Below are 19,203 nucleotides of genomic sequence, written 5' to 3'. Positions count from 1 at the left end.
TTTAATTGTAAAGAGGTGAACTGGGAGGAATGGTACTCGGGAGGCGGCGAGGATTCGTGGGGTACTATGTTATTAAATATAATAATGAATAATGTGATGACACAGTGGGTCAAAGAAGAGACACGGTTTCGAGGTGAGGACACACCAGCAAGGTTAGACATACTGTTCACCAAAGAACCCGATGTAATAGAATCATTGGAATATCTCTGTCCTTTGGGAAAAAGTGATCACGTGGTCATTGAGTTCCAGATGTTAATAGGAAACGTCGAGCCAAGAGACGAGCTTCATAGACAGGGAAGATACAACTTTGGGAAAGCAAATTTTACAGGATTGAGAAACTTTTTTGAAAATGCGGATTGGAGAAAATTCAGAGAAACAAGAGAGATACAGAGGAAGTGGGATATCTTTCTAGACCTCTATAATTTGGGAGTGGAAAAATTTGTACGAAGAGTAAGAGGGAAAGAAAACAGGAAAAAGGAGTGGTTTAATAGAAGGTGTATGATAGCCAAAAAAAAGAGAGATAAGGCATGGAACAATTGGAGAAAGAGAGGTAACGACAGAACAAAGGAAGAATATAAAAGAACAAGAAATGAATACACAAGAATACGTAGGGAAGAAGAAAGGAATTTTGAAAAAGGTATAATTGACAAATGCAAGGATGAACCCAAACTGTTTTATAGATTTGTTAATGGCAAACTGAAACAAAAGGAAGGAATCACCAAGCTGAAAGTAGATGGAGAGGTCTTTAAGGATGCGGCAATGCAAGCAGAAATAATGAACAAACGTTTCCAGTCAGTTTTCACTAAAGAAAAGGAGCTTGTGGAAGGGGAGGGAGTGATTAGAAATGTTCCGGTGATGAAAGATATAAAAGTGGAGGTGCAGGAAGTGTATAAATTACTGGAAACTCAAGATGTAAGGAAAGCCCCAGGACCTGATGGAATTTCTAATTGGGTACTGAAGGAATGCAGAGCACAACTGGCGGATAAAATTCACAGCTTAATTGTATGCTCACTGGAAGAGGGGAAAGTGCCAAAAGAATGGAAGAGGGCAAATGTGGTACCAATTTACAAAGGAGGAAACAGGGAAGAACCCCTGAATTATAGACCAGTGTCTCTAACCAGCATGGTCGCAAAATTGTGTGAGAGAATCCTGAAAGACAGATGGATAAAATATCTGGAAGAGATGAATATTTTGGCTGAATGTCAGTTTGGATTCAGAAGTGGAAGGTCATGTGTTTCAAACTTGTTGAGCTTTTACTCAAGAGCGATTGATGTGGTACAGGAGAGAGATGGTTGGGTGGATTGTGTGTACTTAGACTTAGAGAAGGCCTTTGACAAGGTACCTCATAAGAGACTAATGTGGAAACTAGAATATATAGGAGGACTAAAGGGGAAACTTCTGGAATGGATGAGAGACTTTTTGAGAGACAGACAAATGAGGACAGTAATAAAGGAAAAGATGTCTGGATGGAGGGAAGTAACAAGTGGAGTCCCTCAAGGCTCAGTGTTGGCGCCAGTAATGTTCCTGATTTACGTAAATGATATGGTAGATGGAGTGAACAGTTATGCGAGTCTGTTTGCTGATGATGTAAAGATCTTGAGGAAGATAGAGGTTGAGGAGGATTGTAAAATACTGCAGGAGGATTTGGATAGGATACACAATTGGAGCCGGACGTGGGAAATGAAATTTAATGTAAAGAAATGTAAAATATTGGAAATGGGTAAAAGTACCAGGAGACCATCACTGAATTATTTTTTGGGTAATGAATTAATCACAAAAAGGAGAGAAGAGAAAGATTTGGGAGTGCTGGTCCAAGATAGTTTGTCACCAGAAAAGCACATTAACAAGATAGTTGGAGAGACTTATAAGCTCTTGACTAACATAAGAGTAGCATTTCATTATATGGATGAGGAAATGATGAAAAAATTGATAGTGGCCATGATCCGCCCCAGGTTAGAATATGCAGCGGTAGTGTGGTCCCCACACAAAAAGAAAGATATAAACAAGATTGAGAGAATACAAAGAACAGCAACCAAGATGGTCCCCAGTCTGACAGACCTGTCATACAGAGAGAGGCTGGAAAAACTGGATTTGCCTTCGTTAGAGGAAAGGAGAAAGAGGGGAGACATGATTGTGGTGTTCAGGACCATGGTGGGAGTAGATAAAATTGACAAAGAAGATCTGTTTGTATGGGATAAGAGAGCAACAAGAGGACATGGAATGAAATTGAAAAAGTCAAGCTGCTTGAAGGATATCAAGAAATATAGCTTTCCTTACAGAAGTATAGACTTATGGAATAGCCTGGACAAAGAGATCGTCCAGTCTAAAAACTTAAACGAGTTTAAAGTTAAATTCGACTTATTGAGAAACAGCGACGGAAACCCACGAGCATAGTACATTCCGTGTATATCACAATTAGGTATATTCTTAAATATTTGGAACGACTTAGACAAAGAGGTGGTGCATGAGAAAAACATTCATGTGTGTAAAGGTAGACTTGATAAATGTGGATATGGAGACAGGACAACACGAGCATTGCTCAATTCCTGTATACTACAAATAGGTAAATACAAATAGGTAAATACATCTGCATAGTACCACTGGGTGAAGAGACCTGGTAGTCTTATTGGCCCTACCTCCAACAAGGTCCAAGCTACACTTCCATACATTAGAGTTGGTATCACAATACTGTCATGCAGCGACTTTTTTACTTTCATGCTCACCTCCCTGTTTCTTACCAATGCTTTCAAGAACTAGCAACCTTTCTTCCCTGTTGTATCCTTTCAAGCACTTCACCCTCTAAATTTCCATCCTTACTGATCACACTACCCAAGTACTTAAACGTACAGTGAGTTTCCACACACTGCCCTCTCTCATTACAGCCATTCCAACATCCACTGTCCTACCTTGTATCTCTTTTAAAACCCCATCCAGATACAGATTGAACAACCATGGGGACATGACACATCCCTGTTTCAATCCAACATTCAGACAGAAAAATTCACTCAGTTCACTTTCCACACGCACTGCAATTTTAGCATCCTCATACAAACTATTCACAGCTTTCAGCAACTCCCCATTTACTCCATAAATTCTTAAAACTTTCCACATTCCTTGTCTATCCACTCTGTCATATGCTTTCTCCAAATCCATGAAGGCCACATACAACTTCTTTCCCTTCTCTAGAAACTTTTCCATTAAAGACCTAAGAATGAATATCTGATCTACACACCATCTTCCCTTCCCGAAACCTCCCTATTCTTCTCCAACTAATTCCTCTGTTATTTCCCTACCTCTGTCAATAAGTATCCTACCATATACCATTCTTATTACACTAAGCGAACAAAAACAAAATAGCAGAGTACAGTTAAAGCATTTTTAACTCCTATTTCACCACTGCACCTACAGATAACTGTAAGGAAGAATGCAGTGTTACCAGCTATCTTTGATCACTGAAGGGAATTTTGATATAGAGGTATTTAACTTTTGTTTTGAAACAAGAGGCACCCTACTGCACTGTGATAATGGAAGTAAATTGAGTTTTTAAAAAAAAATTCTGTTCCAGAGACTTAAACAAAGAGTGACAATGCATAATAATCATTCTGCTAAATGTGTTTTGACCAACTTTAGTTCTCAGAGAATATTCATTCTCTCTCTCTCCCAGAAACTACCCCTGAGCCTATGACATTTGTTTTTCCATTCATGCGGGTGTTGCCCTGGCAACTATGTCAGCATCCCTGGATTCATCCATGAGTATCATACTGTATGACAGTGAAACATGCAGGGTAAAAAAGGAAGATACAGTACAAAAAAAAAAAATCTGATGGATATGCAGAGGACATAATGCTGGGTGACAGGATATCCAAAGAAGATATGAGATGACAGCTGAGAGTAGTAAGTATCAAGAAGGATGCAGAAAGGAAGATACTGAGGTGCTCTGATGGATATGTAGAAGACATAAAGCTGGCTGACAGGATATCCACAGAAGAACCAAGATGACAGCTGGCAGTAGAAAGTATCAAGAAGGATGCACAAAGGAAGAGACTGAGGTGATCTGGACATATTAAGAGGACAGACCTGGGGAGCTGGGTGAGTATGTGTAGAAATACCTGTACAGGAATACTCAAGTCAACAAAGAGGTATACTGAGAAAGCCATCATATGAAGTGGTGTGTGATGACCTTATATTTTAGGGTATTACTACAGAGAAGGTGAGGGAGCACTATCAGGCAAACCCATCTGACCCATGCTAAAAGGAAAACATGCACAAAACTGAAACTGGAGATGACTGGAACAGATGGATGGAGTCTGATGATGAGAGAAGACATGACAGGAGATGAATGGATATGGTACTATAAATGAAGCAGGGAAGTTAATGACTCTTGGCATGGGTCTGGAAATCCCCTTTTTAATCTGGCTGTTGATGGACTGAGTGTATCTGACACCTGTATGTGAAGTGCATAAAAAAAAAAAAAAAAGTGTAGATACTTCAGCTGCTGAGATAAAGCCACGGCTTTGGGGCTTGAAAACAAAGGCCTGGATGATGATGATAATGATGATGAACTTCTTCCTACATTTCTCAATTAAAACAGAAAGCCATGTCATGGAGGTTCTGTTGTACACAGTGCAATCTTCTATATGGTACATGAAATTATTATCACTGCCATAATCTAACATTACATGTGCTATACCAGAGTAACTTTGCCCCAGGCCACAGTACCTCTGGGAGATTGGATACTACTGTCTTTAAAAACTGTTATTCTGATCACCCTTACCTCTTATTCCAAATACAGTACTTGCAACACACCACATTGGAGCTACAGTTTTTAGTGTACCAGAAATTATAGTATGCTTCTTGGGCAACGTGGAATTTCTCGTTACATTAAAGATGAATATAACATAAAACTACTGACATATAAAACAATTAAAACTGCATCAATAGCATTTTACTTATGGTATGGGTACAATGGACAGACAGACAAACAGACAGACAGATACAGACAGACAGACAGACAGAGAGGGGGGGGATGGCTATGCCAAAGTATTCATGCAGGTAACTTACCTATTAGCCAGAAGTAACTGAAGTGGTGTGTCTAGGTTGATGTGTGGTGGAAGGTGTACTGCATCATCCCTCACCTGCCAACCAGCAGCCTCCATTACAGCACGGCCCCCAACATGCCTCCACACACCTGCTTGGAAGGTTTTGTTGCTTGTCTTCAATGTCCTGCAACAAAAGTGCATCTGCATTATACTGTATAGTCTTGTTGAAGCCATTGTGGCCCCATGCTCATCTGTATGCGATCCTGGTGAACTGCATGAAACCTGGAGCTCCTAGAGATTTTCTGCTGTTATTATGAAGGACTCTCACTGCTGCATGAGTGAAAAGCATGATATAATATCACAACAGTCTTACTGGGAAGCAGGTCTGCATTTACCAATGATCTTAGAAGTATTCTGGATAATCAGTAATCCATATCAGGTTACTGTTATCTGAAACAGTTTTGAGGGTTTGCAATTTCTCACTTTAATATCAACCGTGGTTTGGCTGTGAAGTGCATGGCAGCAGTGTAAATAAAGACAAAAGTAAAAACACGTACTGGGTACAGTATTCTTAAATGGTAGACAACTTTAAGCTCAAGAAAGTTCATATACATGGAAACCAGGATTATTATGGAAAAAGAGATGGTGGTCTGGATGTGCTGTAGCTGAGGATATAAGACAACACTGAAGGAACTAGTGATGAAATGACTGGTAATTTTTCCCATTTTGGAACTATAGAAGAGACCAGGGTTGTTATGATTTAACTCGCCTCATCCCGAAGTTTTCTGGGCAGTGGTACGCCCCAGTCCCGACATTTTTGGACCTTTTTTTTTTTGGCTCAAACATCCGCTTTCGGTGAGAAACATCGAAAATTCATAGAGAAATCGCTCGATCTAGGTACGAGTACCTCCTTACCTGACTGGGTTTTCTAACAGGCTGGCACCAAAGAAAACGAGTTCTATGGGAGGGTAACTATTTTATCCACTCATAAACAGTATTTATTTATTTACTTGGTATGAATTTATATGTAGTACAAGAGTATATTGGTTTTCAAACAGTAATATAGGCATTATAAGCATTGTTTCACTCACTAACTCATCACCATTCATGACCTTTTTTTCCAACATTACGTGATCATCATTTCTGACTTTCTTCCTCTAATGCTATGTAAACTTTGTCTTCCACACTGTCATCGATTGGGGAATCACTCTGGCCCTGAATGTCTTTATTGGCCAGGTCACTGGTAACAGGTGAATTGCCGAGACAATGGCGTGCAGGGGGGGGGGGAGAGGTTATGCGGTGTAAGGCATTGTCCCTGCTTGGCATCTTGTAGAGGAATAGAGGAGGGTGTCCCGTATATACGTGCCAAAAATCACTCACGAAATCACTCGCGAAAATTGAAAATTGTGCAAATTACGGACCTTGCAATGTTGCCGTGTTAATTCATGTCTCTGGGATATGAGTGCACATCATGTGAGGACGTGAATTCACGTCTCCGGGACGCGGCGGGTTAAATAAAATGATTTAAATCATGTTTGGAAACTCCCTGTACTGTTGTTTGCAGATGATACTGTGTTGTTAAGTGAAGATGAAGGGGAGCTCCAAGGCTTGGTGGATAAGTCTGGGAGAGTGTGTAAGAAATGGAATCTAAAGGTGATTGTAGGGAAGAGTAAAGTTATGGTCTTCGAGAGAGGTGAAGTCAGTGAATGTACAGCGAGGTTGGATGAAGAGGAAATAGAACATGTGAGTACATTTAAGTGCTTGGGTAGTGTGATGAGTAAGCATGGAAGTTTGGAGGGTGAAGTGCTTGAAAGGGTACAGCAAGGAAGAAAGGTTGCTGGTTCCTTGAAGGAAGTGATAAGAAACAGGGAAGTGAGCATGGGAGTGAAAAATTTATTACATGACAGTATTGTGATACCAACTCTAACGTATGGAAGTGAAGCTTGGACGTTGTTGGAGGGACACAAGTCAAGAGTGAGAGGAGTGGAAATGAGTTATTTGAGAGGAGCCTGTGGAGTCACATGGAGAGACAGGCTGACAAATGAGGATGTGAAGGAGCGTTGTGGTGTGATAGGAGGCATTAGGAGAAACACTCTGAGGTGGTTTAGCCATGTGGAGAGGACAGAGAGTGAGAGACTGACAAAGAGAGTGTACGTGAGTGAGGTGGTAGGGGAGAGAGTGAGGGGAAGGGCAAGGATGAGATGGAGGGATGCAGTGGAGAGGTATATGAGAGAGGGGGGTGTGAATTGGGAGCAAGGGAGTGAAATGGCAGGGGACAGGGTGACGTGGAGGTGATTTGTTTGTGGCCACCCTGTATGGGATAGATAGATAGACAGATTGAAATAGATTTAAAACAGTGAAAAAATCATGATTTAAATAAAAATGGATTTTTTAAAAATATAAATACAGTAAAACTTAAGAAGACAGAGAATGTGATGGATGTGTATTGTACAGATGCATCAACTCTGCTTGGTCTGTACTCTTCCTGTACTAATCTTGATCAAGTCAGACACCAATGATTGCCTTTTGTTACAAGGTAAATATTAAAAAACAGAGGAAAGAAGGCTTTTTGATAATAACAATAAATGTGATTATACTCAGTGTTAACATATGCACTAAACTCTTCTTTAAATACACAGTAATATAATTCAATCTAATTATTATGATCCTAACTTGACAAAATATAAAAGACATGTTGGCAACTTTCTTCAGTATCTGACAGTATGAGTAACCTCCCCCATGCCAAGAAGCGCAAGCCTGTGATGCACTGCCTTACTCCCACTTCCCATTCACATTATTATTTTCAATTTTGTAAGTCCTTTTATTTGAACAGTGATATATAATCATGCCTAATGAATGCATTGCAGCAAGTGGAAGGAAAAAAGACTCAGTATGGTACTCTTTTGACAAATTCCCAAAGGCACAAACAGAGTTGGAAAAAAAAAAAATCATTTTTAAAAGTTTTTTAAATTAAAAAATCCAATTTAAATCCAAAAAAATCCATTTTTTTTAAATTAAAAAGAAGAATCTGTGATTTTTTTTCCAACCCTGGGAGAGACAGAGAAAATACAGCACAGATTTACTAAACCCTGACGAATTGGATATTCAACATGTCCAGTACATTAGAATCTTATTAATTTGGTATGGCAAGTGCTCAAGCTTTCCTAACAAACTGGTTCTTCCTTCATCTTTATCAATCTTTTTTTGTTCCCCTCCTTTATTCCTATGTCTCTCATCCTTCCTGTAACTATTTAATTCTATTCTTTCCACTTCAGGTGGCCCTACACTGAGTGACAAGCCTAACAGAGCACTGGGTGGTAACCATATAACCAAATAATGAGATGATATGGAGCCTACTAAGATGCCCCTGTTAACTGGGTGGAAAAACAAATACAGCATACATCTGGGAACCAATCCTCCACACTCTTCCCCACATCTCACTGTGGTGGGGTGCTGTTTACTGCATGGGAACACTGGCTCACTGCACAACATAGCCCTAAAGAAACATTCCTCACCTGCAGTTGATAAGTCTACTCAGCCAGACAGACCAGGGTAATTCAACAACAATAACAACATACTGTATTTGGTTTGCCAAATTATCTGATATGCATCATCCCATATGCTAACTTCTTTACCAAATAGGCAAGGTATATATGCAAAAATCACTAACACACTTACCTTGTCCTGCATTTCAGCAACAATGGCTCCTGTGGTATTACAATGCAATATATGATGATTTACTACCAATCAGCTTTGTACAAGTACTTAGCATGCTATTCTCTTTTACTTCTGCAATATCACTAAATCTCTCTCTCTCGGAAAAACATTCACCACTGCACTCTCTCTCTCTCTCTCTTTCTTGGAAAAACATTCAGCACTGCACTTTCTTTCTCTCTCTCTCTTTTTCTAACTGATTTTCCTTTTTTTGACACTGTCAATTTTGGCATCAGGTTTTGGTAATCTATCTATCTGTCTATTGCCAGATGCCTCAATCCCATACAGGGTGGCCACAAACAAATCGCCTCCATGTCGCCCTGTCCTCCCCCATTTCACTGCCCTGCTCCCAACTCACACTCCCCTCTCTCATATGCCTCTCCACCCAATCCCTCCATCTCATCCTCAGCCTCCCCCTCCCTCTCCCCCCCTCCACCTCACTCACATACACTCTCCTCATCAGTCTCTCATCCTCCATCCTCTCCACATGGCCAAACCACCTCCATGTGTTCCCCCTAATGCTTCCTATCACATCCACATCCACACCACAATGCTCCTTTATATCCTCATTTGTCAGCCTGTCTCTCCATGTGACTCCACAGGCTCCTCTTAAATAACTCATTTCCACTGCTGATGCAAAAACTCTTCATTATATACTGCATTTTGTTTATGAAAAAAAAAAAAAAAAAAAAAAAAAAAAAAAAAGGCAGACTCAGAAGACAATCCAAAATACTGGATGCTGATTAATGAGCCTGAGCTGCAGTTATTACAGTCAGTCTGTGTTTACCTCAGGGAACTGGGACACTTCTACAATTCAAATACAGTACTAAGTCTGGTGGCGTGAAATTCAGTAAGCCATATTTATGAGGTAGAAAATGAATCTCCTTGTTCCAGGTTAAATCAACCCTCCAATATCACAACACTTGGCCATCAATTTAACTTAAAGGGGTTAGGGATCTTTCTCAGGTTAGAACAAATGCATTTATTGAAATACATATGTCCAAATCACAGAACTGACCTGTATTTGGGGTCATCAGGGTGCTTGATGACATTACCAAAAATTTTGATTAGGAGTTCCAGGCATGCCCTCTTATCCTTGGAACTCAGGTCATCCAGAAGTGTCAGAGCAACTTTAACCTCACCCATGACTCTGAAATATATGAGGTAGGATAAGGATGAGAAAGGAGGAAGGAATAAGGCTTAACATTAGTCCTCATTTAAAGCTGTTTTAATACAAACTTCCAGATGAATTAAGACCTTTCCTTCACTTAAAGATGATTCTGATTCATAATAAAACTGCGTTTAAGTCAGGAATAAATGCTTTTTGTACTTTAATCCTTCATTCATGATGCAGAAACATGATTCACTTAAGGTACAATTATGCCTGCACACATCATAGACTTTAAGCGAGGACTGCCTATTCATGAGGAATATGGGTAAGGCATCCTGAGGTGTTTATGTTGGAAAGTCAGTCTGATATTTGACAGAATGTAGGATGTAGTTAACTGGATGAGGGAAGCAGACAATAAACATGAAACAACGAGAGAATATGTGTGTGTGTGTGTGTGTGTGTGTGTGTGTATTTACCTATTTGTATTTACCTATTTGTAGTATACAGGAATTGAGCAATGCTCGTGTTGTCCTGTCTCCATATCCACATTTATCAAGTCTACCTTTACACACATGAATGTTTTTCTCATGCACCACCTCTTTGTCTACAGGTAAGTCGTTTCAAATATTTAAGAATATACCTAATTGTGATATACACGGAATGTACTATGCTCGTGGGTTTCCGTCGCTATTTCTCAATAAGTCGAATTTAACTTTAAACTCGTTTAAGTTTTTAGACTGGACGATCTCTTTGTCCAGGCTATTCCATAAGTCTATACTTCTGTAAGGAAAGCTATATTTCTTGATATCCTTCAAGCAGCTTGACTTTTTCAATTTCATTCCATGTCCTCTTGTTGCTCTCTTATCCCATACAAACAGATCTTCTTTGTCAATTTTATCTACTCCCACCATGGTCCTGAACACCGCAATCATGTCTCCCCTCTTTCTCCTTTCCTCTAACGAAGGCAAATCCAGTTTTTCCAGCCTCTCTCTGTATGACAGGTCTGTCAGACTGGGGACCATCTTGGTTGCTGTTCTTTGTATTCTCTCAATCTTGTTTATATCTTTCTTTTTGTGTGGGGACCACACTACCGCTGCATATTCTAACCTGGGGCGGATCATGGCCACTATCAATTTTTTCATCATTTCCTCATCCATATAATGAAATGCTACTCTTATGTTAGTCAAGAGCTTATAAGTCTCTCCAACTATCTTGTTAATGTGCTTTTCTGGTGACAAACTATCTTGGACCAGCACTCCCAAATCTTTCTCTTCTCTCCTTTTTGTGATTAATTCATTACCCAAAAAATAATTCAGTGATGGTCTCCTGGTACTTTTACCCATTTCCAATATTTTACATTTCTTTACATTAAATTTCATTTCCCACGTCCGGCTCCAATTGTGTATCCTATCCAAATCCTCCTGCAGTATTTTACAATCCTCCTCAACCTCTATCTTCCTCAAGATCTTTACATCATCAGCAAACAGACTCGCATAACTGTTCACTCCATCTACCATATCATTTACGTAAATCAGGAACATTACTGGCGCCAACACTGAGCCTTGAGGGACTCCACTTGTTACTTCCCTCCATCCAGACATCTTTTCCTTTATTACTGTCCTCATTTGTCTGTCTCTCAAAAAGTCTCTCATCCATTCCAGAAGTTTCCCCTTTAGTCCTCCTATATATTCTAGTTTCCACATTAGTCTCTTATGAGGTACCTTGTCAAAGGCCTTCTCTAAGTCTAAGTACACACAATCCACCCAACCATCTCTCTCCTGTACCACATCAATCGCTCTTGAGTAAAAGCTCAACAAGTTTGAAACACATGACCTTCCACTTCTGAATCCAAACTGACATTCAGCCAAAATATTCATCTCTTCCAGATATTTTATCCATCTGTCTTTCAGGATTCTCTCACACAATTTTGCGACCATGCTGGTTAGAGACACTGGTCTATAATTCAGGGGTTCTTCCCTGTTTCCTCCTTTGTAAATTGGTACCACATTTGCCCTCTTCCATTCTTTTGGCACTTTCCCCTCTTCCAGTGAGCATACAATTAAGCTGTGAATTTTATCCGCCAGTTGTGCTCTGCATTCCTTCAGTACCCAATTAAAAATTCCATCAGGTCCTGGGGCTTTCCTTACATCTTGAGTTTCCAGTAATTTATACACTTCCTGCACCTCCACTTTTATATCTTTCATCACCGGAACATTTCTAATCACTCCCTCCCCTTCCACAAGCTCCTTTTCTTTAGTGAAAACTGACTGGAAACGTTTGTTCATTATTTCTGCTTGCATTGCCGCATCCTTAAAGACCTCTCCATCTACTTTCAGCTTGGTGATTCCTTCCTTTTGTTTCAGTGTGTGTGTGTGTGTGTGTGTGTGTGTGTGTGTGTGTGTGTGTGTGTGTGTGTGTGTGTGTGTGTGTGTGTGTGTGTGTGTGTGTGTGTGTGTGTGTGTGTGTGTGTGTGTGTGTGTGTGTGTTAAGGAAGGAACAATGCAATCCCCTTCAATCAGACTACTTTTTTCATAACACTCTTACAGTTCAGTTTACAAGAAATCTTTTGAAATGGAGATGCTCAATACAGTTGTCATTAACACTAGGCAACTCTCCTAATCTAAATGCAAAAATCTTGTGCTTGTAAGAATAAAATATACAAAATACACTGGGCTGCAAAGGTTAACCAGTATGTTTAGGAAAGTGAGTTGGAATGGAAATTGGAACTAAGGATGTGGTGGAATGGATAAGATGATAAACTAATCATGAACAAGATAGGGTAAAGAATTCTCACACAGGCAGGAAAGTGGGAGATGGAGTTGACATGTATATATGGGAATGTGATCTGGAATGAATGAAGGATTCAGTGAAGAATGAGAAGAAAGGTTGATTAGGAACAAGACTGGGGAGGAAGTTAAGGACTAGCAGAGTCCAAAATCTATGATAATTTCTGAAACATAAGACCAGCCTTTCCATACTGTTGCTGACTGCACTCTATTATAAGGAATACAAGCTGACAGAAGCTGATAATGATTGGTGATCCATATACAGTATGAGTAAAAATAGGAGTTTGTCTTGCCTCTTGCAATTTATAAGCACACATCCTTATAGGCCTATGTGTGAAAGTGGAAGGGAGAGAGCTGCTGACAGTATTGCATACGTGGGAAGGTGAATGGATATGATATTCTGAGCAATGATGGATGCTTTGGAATGGAAAGCATGAGTAAGAAAGTACAGTCATACAGTTGCAATACAGTATGTAGATGGGAGGACGACCTGAAAATACATGAGAAGCTACAGTCAATAAATGTTTGTGAGAGGGTGGACTGGGATGAAATGAAGGAAGCTGTACAGTGGATAATTCATTCATACTGTTACCAGGGAGTCCTCCCTCTTGGAAACACTTAAGATGAAAGATGAGACATAATATCAGGGAACCAGATGTTCACCAGTGACGGTAGTGGAAAAAATAATGTAAAATGGTGTCTTTAAACAGACAAACAACTGATCCAAGGGATGCCTTTCATTTCAATCTTTCTATCTCCTGACAATTTTATTCAAATACATTTGCTGAACCAGAGGGGACAGAGCTGAAACTTCTGTGAAGTGGAGGCAGTTATGTAATACGAACTACATCCGTCTTCTAGTTGAATGCCACTGAACTATTACTATTCCAATCTTTTACACTCTTTTGGCCAGCTCCATGCTGCCATTATGTTAGCTGCATTCTTGCTTTCTCGTTTAATTGTGGCAGGCACTTCTGCCCTTCATTAACTGATTCCAACCAAACTTAGATATAAAGACCAGCCTGTGACCTAGTTGTGTTTGTAAGGCTTTGGTTGCTAGGCAACTACTCTCTGCCTAGCAACAGCCAAAAAGAAATGCCTTTTTTCTACTTTTCATGTTTTGAGCTGTAGAAGAATTACTACTGGGTGCAGAAAGCTCTGACTTCTTTAGGCATAATCTTGAGGCCATTCCCTATTTGAAGTGTGCCACCATTTTCCTCTTTCTCCTCTAGTTTTCAAGTGGCAACCCTGTGAAAACTGGCCTCAACATCCCTAACAACCAATACTGGTTTTCAAAAATGCCCCCATAGTTCCCCAGCGGCTCGATGGAATTGAATGAAACTTAGCATGCTTATTGACATTGACTAGTACTACAACTTTCCACTGTACACCTATGTGCAACACTGGCCAGGTCAGGGGTCAAAGGTCATCAAATGCAAAGTGAAAATAGCTAAAATCACAACTATGCTCGCACAAAATGCTAAGGGTCAGAATATTATATCCCAGGGCCACAATTCTCAGGTGGAATGTTGCACTGGAGCACCTCCATACAAAAATGGCATTTAGTGTCAAAACTCACTTCCAATCACTGGCAGTGCCACCTAGAAGTTGTACCTTTGGTGGGCTATTCTGTGAATTTCAAGCTCCCTAGCTCCACAGTGGGCGCATGGAATGAATGACACTTTGCCTGCTTATAGGCGTTAATGAGTACTACAAGTGTTTTGTACATGCATGACCTAAATCCACCAGGTATGGGGTCAAGGATCATCTAGTGCAGAAAATATGAAGAGGGCTAAAATTACAACCTTGCTCATGTGAAATGCTAAGGCTCCAAAGATTATTAAGCCAGGGCCATGATTCTTGGGCAGGATGTTGTCCTTCGACACTGCCATACAGGAGGTACTTTTCATATCAAAACTCAGTTCCAATCGCCAACAAAGCTTGGTCCACTTAGAGCTGGCCATTGTCACCTACCGGCTTGTTCTGATTAATATTAGCCAACTTTCATTTTAACAATACTTAATATGCAAAAATATGATAATTATTACTTGCTTGAGATGCAAAGTGAAAATGAATGAGTCACTGCTGGGAGTAAAAGTGAGTGCAGCTTGGCCTAGTAAATCTTTAGCATCACATGTTCCACAGTGTAGCAGTAAGTGGTATTAAGGGTGGCTATGAGCTTATTTTCATTGTCATTTGACTTACCATCAAGTAACACAGTGATTCTTGTTGGCAAGTAAAAAACCAACCTATATAAAGCTCATAACCACCTATAACAGCACATAGTGCTCTACTGCAGGTGAATGTCATAAAACACCGCTAATGAAAAAAAAGACTTGCCAGGCTCAGCTGCACAGATGGTAGGTGGGGGACACTCATCATCCACTCAGTCAGTGTAGTGCAACCTACTAAGTATAACACGTCAAATGGTTTCTTGTGATCCAGGAAGTCATTTACTATACTGAGTGATAACCATATAACTGAATGATGTCTTATAGTCAAGTGAGTTAAGATGCTCCAACCAAATAGACCCCATGAAGGTTTGCATCCAAGGGATGGCTGGGGTTCACTATTCACATAATGCCACTCAGAGAAGGTGGAGCTGGTCACCCTTTCCTTAAATGTTAGGACTGAATAACCTAGCCACAAACCCCTATACTCCTGATGGGGCAAAAAGGAAATTGATGGAGGGATATTTTTACAAGAGTTATATAAAAAATATTTCCCATAAAGCCTACCTTGGAAACCTCAGCAGCATACCCCACAGAACCCATGCCATAATATATTTGCCTAACAATACAATGTAAATAAACTAACCATAAAGTCTTCAGCAATGTAACTCTATCATTAAGCTGGCAACTGTATACTGCACTGTACTTGTACCAGATGATATAATTTAGCTTAGAATACCTATGTAGTAAAGGGATCAATAAAAGTTGTATCTAATCCCTCCAGACTGAGAAGAGTCTCCTGACCACAACCAAATCATCAAGATATAGAAAGATTATGAAAAAGAAAAAAAAAATGCATACTCAAACTAAAGGAGAAGAGATATCATCATTATGGTTGTGGTGGCTTAAAACATGCATGGCAATATAGATGACCAAGCTAATTACTGTACTATGTCCTGGAAAAGTATTTATTAAGGATCATAATCAAATTACAAGATAAATACTGAGCCCTTAATGGCTGACTAAAGTATTACCAAAAAGTGTGTTATCTGTCTTTTTCCACAATAATATGCAATCTGATCTGACTGCCATGCCAAGTGGCTGTATAAGCTAAGGCAAATGATTAAATAAAAAATATTCTGCACAACTTCAGCTTAAAAGGTAAAGATGGGGGCAGATGCCACTTTTTTTTTTTTTTTTTTTTTTTTTTTTTTTTTTTAATGCTAGGAAGAAGAAACCAAAGGCCATGAGCCCGCAATAACTGTTCCTTCCAAGAGAAAAACAAACTACATGAGAGAGCCAAATTCAAGATCCGATCATTTTGAGATGCCTGGACACACTGCGTTTGAAAGACTGGAGATCATAACTAGCAGGTAATACGGACAAAGGCAGTTCCAGAGATGACCTGTTGCATAAATGAAGGACTGGGAGTAATGGTTAACTCTTGCATTAGAGAGCTGGACAGAAAAGACATGAAAGTTTGCTGCTAGAAGGGTGAAACGCACCCATCGTTGAGGTGGAGGGATGAATGCAGACAGTTCAGAGGAGCAGTGACCATTGAAGTAGCGATAGAAGAGATAAAGATGCAACAGTGCGGCGAAGAGACAGAGGTTGAAGGAAGCCAGTAAGAGGAGGAGAGTTAATGAGACGAAAAGCCTTTGACTCCACCCTATTGAGAAGGGCTGTATGTGGGGAGCCTCCCCACACATGAGAGTTGTACTCTTCAAAGGGGCGGATAAAACCTGTGTATAGAGTCAACAATTGTGCAAGGGTAAAGAAGGAACGGAGTCAGCTTAGCACACCTAATCTCTTGGAAGCAGATTTTACAAGAGATATACTATGATCTTTCCAAGATAAGTCCCGAGTGACTGAAACCCCAAGCATGTTCAAGGATGATGCAGGATTAAGCTGAATATTATTAAACATTAGTGGGTACACCTGTGGAAGACTTTGTAGGGTTGATAGGTGTAAGAACTGAGTCTTTGATGCACTAAAAATAACTAGATTATTTTTACCCCAGTCAGAGATACGAGCCAAGTCAGACATTAGGTGTGCCGAAGCCTCCCTTGTTTGTTGAATTAACTGCTGAGATGTACGTTGAGTTGCATAGTTCGTCTCCATAACTTGAGCCACTGAGCATGTGATAGGTTATTCACCAACTATCCTGAAAGTCAAGGCCATTGCATCATCAAGGTTACCAGTTATGAGGGAGTAGGCTGTACCACATGCCGAGCAAGGCGGTACCCTGAGGAGGATAGGAATGCTCGTGATAGGGAAACTTAGAGCTCATGTTTCACTAGCCATCAAAATACCCTGACCATCCCCCTTTGCTGACCTTTTTCAGTGTGACACTACCATGGAGGGTAGGCCAGTATACTCTCCCAACCAATTTTCTCTAATTCTATTATACACTTCTCTACATGCACTTCACATACTACATGATGTACCCCACTATGTTACAGGGGTTGGCACCAGCAAGGGCACTAATCACAAAACTTTGCCCCTGCTAACTAGTGGTAGACCTGATGGGAGGCAAGGCACAGGCTCAGCTAATGCAATCTTGGGACTGGAATGGGATGGGGCTCAAATCTATACCAGAGTACAGGGCACTGGTGTTCCCAGGCTGTCACTTCTGCCCAACTGAGAGGGGCCTAAACCTGGGAGCAGCACCACAGGAGGCTGCCCATCAGTGGGTGGGACAGTTACAATGCCATGGCAGCCCTGGAAGAGGTCCCTGTAGCTGTCCAGGCAGGATGCCCCGAGACCAATGCCACAGCCACTGGCCATGGCTGGTGGGATATGGGTCCCTAGTCCCATGCCTGGACTTGGGACTGTGTGGGTGGGTGGGACCTGTGGTCCACCTCCTCCTTTATTTGCCTTACTTATGACATACATGAAAAGTAAAACCATTAAAAGCAAGCCTGTGAAAATTAAATACCATAAGGGGTTCAGAGTGGCATTGTGGAATGTGGGTAGTTTGAAGGGTAGTGGATTTAAGTGGCTGGAACTCTGTGTAGAAGGCAGATGGATGTCTGTTGCCTACAGGAAGTCAGGCTCAGGGAAGTCGGCTAGGATGATTGCTGGGAAAGACTGTAGGTATGAACTGTTTGGCAGGCAGTTTAGACGGATATGGTGGTATAGGTGTACTCATACTGGAGGAAAAGAAACGGGTGGAATGTGTTATGAATGTAATGAGTAAATGAAATTATTATAGTAGTGAAAATATTATGCCGTAAACTCATGATTTCAGTTATATAGTACTGGCATATTCTCCACAGGTTGGCTTGAAAAAAAAAAAAAAAAAGAGAGAGAGAGATTCTGGGATATTGATGCGTGTGGTTGGTAGTATGGAGGATGATCAAAATGTAGTTCTGGGTGGGGATTTAAATGGTCATGTGCATTAAGCAGATCAGGGATTTGAAGGTTTACATGGCAGATGCACATATGATAAGAATGTGGAAGGGGAAAGGATACTCGAATTTGGGGAGACAATGCACATTATTGTGCGCAACACGCATTTTAGGAAAAGATACAGAAGGCTGACTATATATAAGTCTGGGGGTCACAGTAGCCATACTGACTATTTCACAGTTAGGAGGGCTGATAGCAGGTCGGTGAATGATGTTAAAATTATAAGGAGCAAAAAACGTGAGCAGCAACACAAATTACTAATTTGCGAAGTGGTGCTGAAGGAGTGGGTGATGAAGAGAAGGACTTACAGTATGCACCCAGGCAGAAAATATGGAAATTGAAAACCAAGCAGTATGGGATGTCTTCTACAGCGAGATGAGTAGAGTGGTGGCTGAATGGTGAGTGGTTGACAGATGTGTTAATGAGCAGTGCAGAGCTCTCAAGAGCAATCTCTTGAGTTACTGATTCACTCTGTGAATGAACAAGGGGCCCTCCAAGACATAAGGTACAATGGTGGTGTGATGAGGTGTAGATGCTGCAGTTAAAGAGAAAAGAAGACTTTTCCAAGAATGGGAATGAGGTGGCAAGAGAGAAGAATACTTGGATGCCAAGAGAAGAGCTAAGAAAGGAGGCATACAAGGCAAAATCTGGGTATCACTGGCTTTTACTGGATGACCTACATAAAGTTGAAAAGAAGAATGTGGTATTTCAGGTGGCAAATCAGATGAAGATGGAAAACAGGGACATCATAGGTGAGCACTGTGTAAACACAGAATGATGAAGGAAAGGCAGTGGCAGACAGTGAGGATATTCAAGATGCCTGGAGAAACCACAATGACCAGCTGTTGAATGCGAAGTCTGACTGAAACTGGAAAGGTTTGGAGTCAGTGGATCCAGCATTTGGCCCTTGGCCTTTGATTGCTGCTGGTACTGTGGGCAGGGGCAGGCAGGAAGCTGTTGAGGAAAGCAGT

At 40.7% G+C, this 19,203-nt stretch overlaps 1 protein-coding gene across 3 annotated transcripts in view; it reads right to left on the bottom strand.

Annotated features, from left to right (window-relative positions):
- The window catches only part of LOC145400258 (uncharacterized), a 63,666-nt gene that overhangs the window by 24,009 nt on the left and 20,454 nt on the right, over positions 1-19,203 (bottom strand). For all 3 annotated transcript variants that reach the window (XM_080272777.1, XM_080272778.1, XM_080272779.1), the window contains exons 2-3: positions 9,772-9,903; positions 5,062-5,223 (exon numbers count right to left, since the gene is read on the bottom strand). In XM_080272777.1, the coding sequence (XP_080128903.1) occupies positions 5,062-5,223; positions 9,772-9,899 (290 nt within the window). In that variant the 5' untranslated portion in view covers positions 9,900-9,903. The remainder of the gene's footprint in view (positions 1-5,061; positions 5,224-9,771; positions 9,904-19,203) is intronic.

This window comes from Coenobita brevimanus, chromosome 51 (assembly GCF_032717465.1).
Source record: "Coenobita brevimanus isolate Jiangsu-jjx chromosome 51, ASM3271746v2, whole genome shotgun sequence".
In the NCBI taxonomy this organism is placed as follows: Eukaryota; Metazoa; Arthropoda; class Malacostraca; order Decapoda; family Coenobitidae; genus Coenobita; species Coenobita brevimanus.
Note: the sequence above shows the minus strand (reverse complement) of the source record. Positions and strands in the feature narration are given on the sequence as shown.